We start from the raw sequence: 12,121 nt of genomic DNA, 5'->3' as shown, positions 1-12,121 counted from the left end.
GGGAGAAGTGGAAAAGAAAGAACACCCTCTCTAGAACTAAGACTTATAATAAATTTAAAACAAGAAAGTGAGTTCCTTTTGGAATGGGTATACAACTATTGAAGCCTACATTTTGCCAGATTTGAGTAGAAGGATTGTGTAACACATTAGGTACACTGAAAATACTGGTTTGTACAATCTTAGATCCTAGTGGGTATGATTGTATCCAAATGTGTAAGTGACTTAGCATCCAAGGGTTTGTGTACCAGGTGATAACTGTAGAAACCAGTAAACATAGTGTTAAGTTGCATAATGTTCTCTACTTGTCTTCTTTGAGTTTATACATAAGATTTGAGCTCTGCCTTATAGACCCCTGTGCTCTCCAAACTGTCTACTAGATTAGAATGAATAGGGGACAAGGAATTCATTTCTCCTGAATGTTAATTAAGTACATTGAAATTGTAGTGGTTTAGTTGATGTTTTCTTATTTATGAATAGGATTTAGAACAGTGTAGGAATAGAGAAAAAGGAAACTACCATTTATTGAACGCTTCCTTATGTGTGTATTGTCTTATAGTCACCCGAGTTAACTAGCTATCTAGATGAATTCATTATCTGCATTTGTATCTGAATCCTGAAAAGGACCCAGACCTTTAATAGTTGTGAGAAGAAATACATCTTTCCTTCTGGAATCTGGACTCTTGGGTTGGGAATGGTGGCATCATTTCATGCTTCCAACAGACATCCTTTTGACCTTTCTTTTTTTTAAGAACTCCTTTGTGAAGGCTCCTTGCTTTATGGAGAACTAGAGCACAAGTGGAGTGGCTCAAAAGTGATGCTGCTAACAATGTAAAATAAATAAAAGACAATTTTTGGTTGCTTTAGGACTTTGTAGGACACTTTAACAGACATTTAATACTTAGTAATTTGTATTGAATGCTCTGGGAAGCCTTGCTTTCAAGTACATGTTATAGTAAGGAGGTATGACATGTATATATAAAATATTTAATAACAGCCTTTCAGGCTAGGACAGTATTTTAAAGTTTGGGGTGAAAAGCACAGTAAGCTACAATGTTAGAGGAAAACTCCAAAACAGGCAGGAATTGAGTTTGACAGATACTTACTGAGTCCTATTATACTGCAAATGGGTATAGAAGAGACCACTCTTTCACACCATCACTGTACAGTGTACGTACAGCTGTGGTGTTACTGCATTTACTTTTGCATGTCTTTGTTGCCTTCCTGTCCTTTGTACTTTGTACATGACAGGCACTCAGTAAATATTTGTTGAATGCATGATGAGCGATACATGGTTTCCACATATAATCTTAAAAGTATAGGTACATAGATGGTTTCACTATAGAATGGAATAAGAAGTTAGGAGTTTTCTGGATATTTCAAAGGCAGGAGTAATCATCTGTCTTTGACAATGATCAAGAAAGGATTTACACATGAGGTCATGTTTGAAATTGACTTTGAGGAGACTCTAATTGTTTTAGCAGTGGGAACAATATCCGTAGCAGGGGATAGATTTTGGAATGGTCCACTTTGTGAAGGCAAGGGAAACCTAGTAGGCTGTTAAATTGATTTCAACCAAGAAGTACAATCTTCACTTTTCTGTGAGATTCATCTCAAGATCTTTGCTACTTTCCAAATTCAAGAGCATGGCTATAGTGTAAAAAGTTTTGCCACATAAAACATTTATTTTCTGTTGAAAACTGTCATTCCACTACATGATACCATTTTATCTTCACCATAGGAACACTTGTTGACTTTCTTTCCAGAGGTTTGTTTTACCAAAATAAAACCACAGAAACAGAGCTAATATTTATTGGTTATTTAATGTGTATCAAATGCAAATTTAAGTGCTATAGGTTAATTTATTAAATTTTCATAGTTCCTTGACAGGTTAAGGAACCGGCCCAAAGTTATATAGATAATAAGCAGTAGAGCTAGAATTGCATTACTTTTAAAGTAACTCTATGAATATGAGTTGAGAACAGCAAATTCTTTGAAACCTGTAAGCTATATACTGCTTCCTGACTATCAAGATCCTAGAAGGCCATTTGTACATAGTAGAAATTACTAGTGTTAAATCCACAGATGCCAACAGCCTACTGAACCTTCTACTGAAGATAGTGTGATAGGATTTTTTCGTTAATCATGTATTATTGAATAACTACTCTGAGTATGATATTATTCTAAGAACTCACCAGGAATATGGCAAATAACAAAGTTCCTGTTTTCATAGTGCTTACGTTTTAATGGAGACAGATGATAAACACGCAGGCAACTAATTGTGTTACTCTGGTAGTAAATACCATAACAACTAAGTCAGGTTTATGGGGTAAGTGGATAGAAGTAATTTGTTGCATTCAAATGCATCTCTGAGAAGGTACTATTTGAATGGAAACCTGAAAGTTGGGGATGGGTAGTCCTTGGAACAATTTAGATGAGAACTTTTCAGATATAGGCAACAGCAAACATGATAATTCTAAGAATATAAAAATGTCCAGGCATGGTGGTGCACACCTGTAATCCCAGCAACTCAGGAGTCTGAGATAGGAGGATTACAAATTCAAAGCCAGCCTCATCAATTTAGCAAGGCCCTAATCAACTTAGCAATATCCTATCTCAAAGTAAAAAATATAAAGGAAAAGTACTGGGAATGTGGCTCAGTGATTAAGACCTCTTGGGTTCAGTCCCTGGTACCAAAACAAAAAGGAATGTAAGACTGAATTTAATGTGTAAAGGAAGAGTGAGAGGGCCAGTGTAATGAATTAAGAGAAAAATCAATGAATTAACAGGTTTCAGATCATAGAAAGTCTTATAAATGTTTGGTAAAGAATTTGGATTTTTCTAAGTTTAATGGCAAAGATTTTAATATGCAGTTTCATTCTTAATATCTCTTTTCTGTACAGAAAGTGTGCTTAATGGGGAAGAAACAGGCTGCTACTGTACTACAGTAATCTGGGCAAGAAGGGGTAACTTGGACTAGGAATAGAGGTGTTGAGAATTGGTCAAACTTGAGATATTTTGAGGATCAAGCATAATTTCTGTAGTTTGAGACCTGAATTACTTTGTAAGTGTGTTTAAATTTATAAGGGAAATTTAGATTGAGAGGAAGTGCAGAATATACTTGTAAGATTGCTGTTTCACGGGTAAAGATTCTGTAGAACGGTAAAACCTTTTTTATTATTTAATTAAACAACAATCTCCTGTAGGAACCCTCTTCTGATCTGACCCACTCTATCCCTGAATCTGAGTTAGCAGTCCCTCCTGCATGTACTCAAACCCACTGAACAAAATAAACACCTGAGTAATAGCACTTATATATTTATTTTTAAATAGGCCTTTGTATCTCTGCAGAACAAGAGAAGGGAAAGTAATCTTTGTGGGAAAATGATAATGAATGGTAAAGGTATAGGGACAGTATTGAAGAGGAGAACTAGGCAAAGGAGAAAGATTATAAATCAAATCTGTAGTATGTAAATAGCAGAATGTTAAGATTAAAGAAAAAATATTTTGGTTCTGAGAGAATTTTAACTGTGATTGGACTTAATTGTATGGAATAATTGTTTTCAACCATGGCCGCACTTAGAAACACTTGAGGAGTTTTTTAAAATCTTACTGCCCATGAATTATCCAGACTCCAACCAAATCATAATTTTGTAGAGATGGGACCTAGACATGGAAATTCCTGGGTAATGGAAAAATTAGCAAGTGCTATAAAAAGTGGAAAGTGATATTGATTGTAAAAGGGCATTGAAATACAAGTCAAAAAACTGAGCATTCTTTTTATACCTTATTGCTTGGGCAAGTAACTTAATGCCTGGTTTGAGTTCATCATCTGTAATTTGGTTGTTTGTACTCTGAAGTCTATTTTATTACTGAATCCATTGAATTTAATGAAGGAAATTACAAAATTGAAATACTTTTATGGAGAAGATTAATCAGCTAAGTGCAGGAGAGGTTGGAGTTAAGAAGACATTGAGAGAAAGCACCATTTTGGGGTTGGTGGCCTTTTTTAATGTGAGTGTAACACTGAGTTTCTATAGGAAGCTTGATACTTTGAGAATGGAAAAGGGGACACTTTACCCTTTCTTTTTTCAGGATTCCGTCTCCCTCCCCCCAAAAAGATTCAGGAGCGTTCATTTAAGTAAAAATCTTGAGGGATTTGGTTGCTATGATTGAATTGTTTTTATTGTAACTTGTATTATTAATATTGTTTATCTCTAGCAAAAGATTGAATTCAGGATGGCACATCTTGCCATAAGTATAAAAAGATACACTATTAATCAGTTGTTACAACAAAAATAATTCATTAGGTCATATTCTTTAGGGTTTCTGAAAAATGACCAATAAGAAATTTAATTAATTCTTTGCTTAGCACCTGGCCAAATAAGAGGTAGGAATCTACTTGGATATGTTCCTATAGTCCTTTAAGAGAAAAAGATCAATGTAGTATTATAACCATTTAAATGATTTTTTGTTTTTTCTTTTATTCCTTATCATAAATTAAAAATGGAGAGGATAAATACCTTTCCTGTAGGTTGTTAAAAAGAAGGACAAGAGGACTGAGGATGTTGCTCAGTGGTTAAGTACCCCTGGGTTCAATCCCTGGTACCAAAAAAAAAAAAAAAAAAAGAAGGAGGAGGAAAAGAAATGAAGTAGTAGTATGTAGTATGTTTGGTTATGAAGTGCTCCATAAATTTTTATTTTGCTGTCCTCCCACTTACTCATGTATGATCATGGGTGTGTGTGTGTGTTTTCTGTTGTAGTTGTGGTTTTTTTTTTTTTTTTTTTTTGGCGGTATCAATGTTTCTTTATTTATTTATTTTTTTTTAGTTTTCGGCAGACACAACATCTTTGTATGTGGTGCTGAGGATCCAACCCGGGTCGCACCCATGCCAGGCGAGCGCCCTACCGCTTGAGCCACATCCCCAGCCCTGTTGTAGTTGTTTTAACCTACAGTCTAATCTCTTTAATTCTTTTTTTTTAATCTTTTGTTAGGTCTGTATTCTTGGGCTAATATTTTGGAAGTGATTTTGTGTTAATTATTCTAGTAAAAGATGAAATTTCCCCCTACTTTCAGCCTATCCACTGCTGATAGTTTGACTCGGGTAACTCATTAAATTAATGACTTAGTATATTTTATTGCCTAAATATAAATCATTGTATGTTCATTATTCGGTGCTATTAATACTTTATTGTACAACACAATTTTAAGTTAAGTTTAAAATAACCCCATTACTAAATATTCAGGAATTAATGATCCAGTTTGTAATGATCTTTTTATATCTAGTTCAATAAAACTAAACTAAGACCTTTGAAATTTATCTATTAACTTTTTATGAAGAACATGAATTTTGAGGTCTGAAATGAAACAATAATATTTATTTTCTTTATTTCATAGTCTTCCTTCCCTCTTAGCACTATGAATTAATTCAAGCATGCCAATTCTTAATTAAATTGTGTATTTTCCTTTTTCAGAAGTATCTTTGCTAATATCGATAATCTCTAAAATATTTCTGAAATTATAAATTTTTATTATACAGCATTGAATGTGTGTAAACAGAGTTAAAGAGGATGAATCTCCATGAGTCATTTGTAGGGTTTCTTTATGTTAAAAAGGGTCCAAACATTTACTAGATTTTTGGAAAGTGTTTTAATGATGAGTGGGTAGAAAAGAGTGAAAAGGGAAAGGAAAACTTGAAAAAATGGGCAGGTATTAAAATGAGAAAGCAAATGAAGGGAAGATATCAAGAGATGGAAATTTGGAACAAGTTTTGAGGTAGAATAAGTAGATCAGTGTTAAATTAGAGTTGTCTTCAGCACTCAATAGTGTTGCCATTTAAAGAACACTGGGTGTTAAGAGATCTAATTTCTTGTCCTGGTTCTTTGTGTCACCTTGGGGAGGTCAGTTAACTTATCTGAGCCTCAGATTCCGAATCTGTAATATGTCAACATTGTACTAGGGTCATTTCTGGATGTAAAATGGTGTATTTTTTTAGAGAACATTAACTATGGGAAACATCCTCCTATAGGAAATTTGCAGCTATGGCTGACTACAGGACAGCCTGTTTGGGGAATAGGGATTTCAGGTCCCTTAGGTAGGAGCCTTTTCTTTCTATTTCACTGCTATATCACCTGAAGCTAATGCAGTAGGCACTCAGAAATGAATGTTTGAATGAGTGATGGGAAAATGTGATTTTGGTTATCTGTTATGGGAGCACCTAGGGGGCCTGGAGGAAAACTGATATGCTTGAGGAGAGAGGGAAATGACCAATTTCTTTTGAAGAGAAGATCTTAAGTTAGCTGATTTTTTAATCTCTTGTACTTCCTTATTTTATCCCATATTCAGAGAAAGTGGCTATAGCTAATGGGATCCTCATGTTCACAAAATTTAAGAGTAAACAAAATAAATGCAGTGACCAAGTCAGTTCCCTTTATGTGACTGGGAAAGTGACACATTGTCATGCCAATAAATTTTATAAAGATGTTTGAAAGAAAATATTCATGGTATATACAGAACTGTATTTATTTGGAGGTCATAGTTTTTAAAATCTTCAGGTCTTTGGAAGTTTTAGATCCAAATTAGACCAGTAAGGTGTGTGTGTGGGTGGGTGGGGGATGTCTAGCACTAACATCACCTACTTACTAATTAGCTCTTCCTCTGTCTTATTACTTTCACTTAACTTCCAACTTACAATACATTTAGTTGATCAATGTGCCATTCCTCAGCAGACTAGAAACAGAAAACATTAAAAATATGGGTAAGGATGATGAAGGAAAGGAAACATTTTCAGGCAGAATGACAACACAAATGACAGCTGTACATCTTTACTTTGAGGAATAAAAGGGTAAAAAATAAACATATACATATAACATTAGCTATCCATGATAATTACTCTGTATCATTAAGAAAATAACTTACAATTTCATGTTATCTGAAAAAGTCAATAAATGTCAATACATTTTTAAAACAAATTTGTCCAAATTGGTTAATTTTTTAAAAAAATATATTTTATATCTCAATGGTAAAACCCTTACTAATCTTAAAAATAACATATATGGAACATAACCATCCCTACATCTGACCCGAGGAGGACTTAGATGAACAAAATCATTATACTTCGAAATCTTTTTAAATGTCTTAAATTTTTTGTTGCTATGTCTTTATCAGGTTTTTTTTTTAAACAGTTGGCATTTTATGTTGGGTTTGTAACAATTGTAATACTGAGAGATGTATAATAGTAAAGAAATTTCTCAAATACATTTTAAAAGGATCATATAAAAATTAAACCTACTTCTGCAAAGGGGGGGTGGATGTCTTTCTGTGTACATCAGTTGTGAATTTAAACAGAAACACACAAGATTGCAAAATTTCTTAAAGGTATATTTGTCTGTACAAATTTTGCAAATTTGCCTTTAATAAATTTGAAAACTATTCATTCATAATATTGTAGCATTCTGTTGCTTCTAGGCTTTTTGGCTAAGATCAAGCATAGTATAATATTGTAACATAATCATTGACAGACATAGTTTATTGTAAGATAGAAATATGAAAATGATATTCATTCAAAATGAGATTTCAGACTAGAATTTTTTGTTAAAATCACAGTCCATTTGGAGTAAATTGAATATATCCATTTAAAATTTGCATATTACATTAGGTCATTTTAAAATGTTTTAAATTGCCAGCTCCAGAAGATGGATAACAATTTCATTCCTGATGGCAATGAATTTCCTTCTTCTGAATTTTTTTATTAGGTGCACTAGGCCTTCCAATGAGGGGAATGAGCAACAATACCCCTCAGTTAAATCGCAGCTTATCACAAGGCACTCAGTTACCGAGCCACGTCACGCCAACAACAGGGGTACCAACAATGTCACTTCACACGCCTCCATCTCCAAGCAGGTATTTATTGGTGGACCAGAATATTTCTCCAAAAAAAAAAATGTATCTTTGTAGAGCAAGCAAGCTTTTAATTTTTTAACAAGGTGATGATTGAATTTCTGGTTCAGTGCCTTTCACCAAGAAAACAAAAATACCTAGGCGCATTTTATTTCATTGCCGATTGATTAGTGCAAGATGTTTTTATTTTATAGCTAGCATACTAGTTGTCCAGTGGGTGAATATCAAGGGTTAATCTCTTCCTGGGGAGCTTTTTCAAAAGTCATATCTCTCTTCCTCAAAGATGTACAATTTAAAATGACTCCCCAGATAATTCTGATCCTTGCTCTCTCACCACACATTTATTACTTTAGTGTGAGTAAAAGAAAAGGAGGATGTAGATTATGCAGATTATGCATATTAGTATGAAGAGGATAGAATGACAGGAATTTGGAGTAAAATTATTCTAAATATATGTGAAATACATTTAATTTTTATCCTAGTCACACCAGTAGTTCTCTCATTTTAGATGTCACCTATTTAGTTCCACTATAATTTGCCCGTTTTTAAATTGGTTTGTTTACTTTAATTTTTCTTTTTAAAAAACTAGAATGACTAAAATAAAGGATTTAATAAAATGTAGGAATACAGTTTGAAAGTATATTTGAGATTCTAGGATTATACCAATTGATTATTTATAGATAATTTTAATGAGTGATTGTAGAGAGCTTATTTAGTATAATGGACTTCTTTTTCAGGGGTATTTTGCCTATGAATCCTAGGAATATGATGAACCACTCCCAGGTTGGTCAGGGCATTGGAATTCCTAGCAGGACAAATAGCATGAGCAGTTCAGGGTTAGGTAGCCCCAACAGAAGCTCGCCAAGCATAATATGTATGCCAAAGCAGCAGCCTTCTCGACAGCCTTTTACTGTGAACAGGTAAGATGTTTATTGATACTGTGTATAATTGTCTTTTTGGGTATCTTCAGATTTTCCTTTTCATATTCAATGCTTTGTTCTTGAGTCTTGGCTTCTGTCTCATAAGTGTGTTTCATCATATATTTATGAGCAAAGATTCTGTTACATATCACAATTGTAAAACTAAAGATACATTCTTTTGAATTAAGTTTGATTTTAGAAAGCTCATTAAATCTTTTTGTTGTTGTTGTTGTTGCTGCTAGAAAAGGATTGTTCTTGGGTTGCCACCAGGCAAATTTTTATTGATATGTCCTACCTTTATTAATTGAGGTTGGTCACCTGTGTGGTAAGAGTTCCAGATTGGTGAATAGGACTAGAGACATGTTTGACTATTACTGCTTTGCTTTGGTTAAATATATTCTCAGTGAAATTCATTTTGTACTTTGGAGGCTTATTGACCAAAGACTTGTAAGGTTATGTGAAGAGTATTTAAAAATAGTATTGTGTTTAGGGATTCGAAACAAAAACATAAAGTTGTGTTTTTTCACTCCTTTTTGCATTGTCCATTTGCATATACTGTGCAAATGAGAACTATTTTGTTAGTATTTTCAAGCTGTTTGGGTAATTTATATGAGTTATATCTAAAATATAAGACTTGAAAAACATCATTTAAGCTTGATTGCACACACACTTTTTTTTTAAATGGGGGATTGTGGGAGTGCTGTAGGACCTTGAGCTAAGTATTATCATTATGCCCATTAATTTGCTTTCTTCTTTCTAGTACTTGTAGTATCTGGATTAAAATAGGTTATTAGTACATTTCCTGTTTGTTCTTCATCCCATAAGCTCCAGTTCTTTTATGTAGATTCATAGTATTTCTTTTATAATTTTATTGCTCTTTAATTTTTAAAAAAATTATGTGTCAAGGGTCATCAAAATTCTCATCTGATAGCTTCCTTACCATATAATATTTCTTAGGCTTTATCACATCTTTCTGCATTCTTGTAATATTGTTCATTGAATGTATGAATTTTTGCCTTTCCATATATTTTCATTTTGTTTTTTTAAAAAAATACTGTTATAAGTTGTCAATGTAAAGTGAATCTCTAAGTCCCTGCTTATTTTTATTATTGATAAGTTGTATTTATTATAAAATGTTCTCATCTTTGAACACTTACTCCATGTTTGAGGGTACCTATATCATCAGCAGTTCTAACATGTTAAACAAATATTTTCATTGATTTACCTGCTCTTCTTTAGAGTGCTGTTTCTCTAGCTGCATATTTTATCAATAGTTGTTTGGCCGTAGTTTTACAGATTTAGGAGGGAAAAAACTCAGCTTAAAACAAGTTAAGCCTGCTCAACATTGATATACTAACTGTCTTTTGTCAGATCATTATTTGATGTCAAAGGTATATAATTTCATTATAGAATCTGCATTAATAATTCTTGTTGACATTCTTAATTTGCCTTGCCCTGAGTTCAGCTTTGTTCTTTTTTTTTTCTTTCTTTCTTTTTTTTTTTTTTTTGCTTTTTTTTTTTTTTTTTTTGCTTTTTCTTGTCATGCTTAGGCTTGTGCATAACAAGTAGGTGGATAGAGGCATTTGTAATTATTTACAAAATACCAGTCATACATTAATTTGGAATTGGTACTATGGAGAGATATTCTTTCCATTAAATAGATGAAAAGTAAACTATTAGATAAAAATGATGTGTTTTAGAACACTCAATTCAGTTTTTAAAAAGCATCATTTAATTCAGGTCAAGTAAACATTTGTTGAGTGCCTGTTATATCTTAATAAACACTAAAGGGCAGAGGATGCAAGGATGAATATGACATGGACTCTATCCATGAGTTTATATTTTGGTTGGGAGGATATATTATGATAAGTATTAATAAGTTTCACCAGTAAAGGAAGTAAAGTAAAACAAGTTTTCAGGAAGAATAGTCTTAAACCTACCTGCATATTTTTGAGATTAGGAATACTTTTAGTGTCCAGTAAATTGGCTCACGAGGGACATAAAATGGTACCCTTTAGCCTCTGTTTTCTTGAAGTTTCATTCATAAATTGTTTGTTTTTTTAAATTAATCTGTTTAAGATGTTTTAGTTCTCTCTTGTTCATGAAAAGACTTTTAGAGAAGCTTTTAAATAAAAATAAAGATTAAACTCAAGAAGATAAAATCAGTATTGATTTTGAAGCATATTGTTGTTTGTATGAGGAGACCAAAAGTATACACTTTTGTTTTTCTTCATCTCAAAGTTAGTATTCTTACTGTATATCTAAAATTATTTTCTATGTACCCAGTATGTCTGGATTTGGAATGAACAGGAATCAGGCATTTGGAATGAATAACTCCTTATCAAGTAACATTTTTAATGGAACAGGTAAGCTTATTCTGGAGCTAGTACCCTATAAAAAATACAGTAGATTTCTGAAATATAAAGCAATTCAACATACTGGTCTTTAAATATTGTAGAATTTCTTATTGTGTTAAGTGGTAGAATTTAATTTAGTGAGAAATTATTAGGAATAGGCTTTAATAAATGGTAGAGAGATATAGTTAAAGACTTTTTTTTTAACTTGGCATGGTAATACCAAGTGATTTGTATTATAACATCAGGATTATTTCCTTGACACAGTGGAAGAGCCTAAACATTAATTTAGTCTATATTTATGCCTCAGAATTCTTTTTACTTCACAAAACTTTTTCTGTCCTCAGCCCTGTCACTAGGAAAACAATAATCTAGACTAGTTTGGGTGGTATGATATTCTGATTATAGAGATACAGAAAACCTTTCCGATTATATGGAGCGCTTACCATTCTTTTCTTAATACTAATTTTGGTGTTTAACCCTTTTGAATTTTTCGCCCAGTTGTATGTACATAATTCAAAAATTTAGTTGCATGAAGAACCAATTCTCATTTTGACAAAAAGTTCCTGTAGTCTGTTGGTTTATTTCTTTTATCAACTGCTTCAGCCAGAAGCAAATAGGGAGCAGCGTTGCTATTTTGCTTTAGGTTTTACTCTCTTCACCCTTGCCTCCAGACCCTTTCCTGAGAAAGGAAATAAAGGATGTTGTTATGATTATTGGAGCAAAATTGGGCTGGATTTCTGGGAGAGAAATACTTGTAAAGGAGGAAGTAGGTGAAAGAAAAGGAGGAAGTAGGTGAAAGAACAATAGTGAAATGGTGTATATATTGGAAGCATGAGAGAAAATTTAATAAGGAAATGTTATTGGTGGCTATGGGCTTTTAATTTAAAAAATTTTAATGTATGCTCAGCAGCATAGGTTGACCATGATTAAATCATTTGAAAAAAATT

At 32.9% G+C, this 12,121-nt stretch overlaps 1 protein-coding gene across 5 annotated transcripts in view; it reads left to right on the top strand.

Moving 5' to 3' along the window:
- The window catches only part of Cnot2 (CCR4-NOT transcription complex subunit 2), a 100,837-nt gene that overhangs the window by 70,707 nt on the left and 18,009 nt on the right, over nt 1-12,121 (top strand). For 4 of the 5 annotated variants that reach the window (XM_071609681.1, XM_027923430.3, XM_027923461.3 and 1 more), the window contains 3 exons: nt 7,753-7,900; nt 8,635-8,817; nt 11,104-11,183. In XM_071609681.1, the coding sequence (XP_071465782.1) occupies nt 7,753-7,900; nt 8,635-8,817; nt 11,104-11,183 (411 nt within the window). The remainder of the gene's footprint in view (nt 1-7,752; nt 7,901-8,634; nt 8,818-11,103; nt 11,184-12,121) is intronic. The other variant, XM_071609684.1, reaches the window with a different exon arrangement.

Source organism: Marmota flaviventris, chromosome 3, assembly GCF_047511675.1.
Source record: "Marmota flaviventris isolate mMarFla1 chromosome 3, mMarFla1.hap1, whole genome shotgun sequence".
NCBI classification, from domain to species: Eukaryota; Metazoa; Chordata; class Mammalia; order Rodentia; family Sciuridae; genus Marmota; species Marmota flaviventris.
This window is presented reverse-complemented; position numbering and strand designations above follow the sequence as displayed.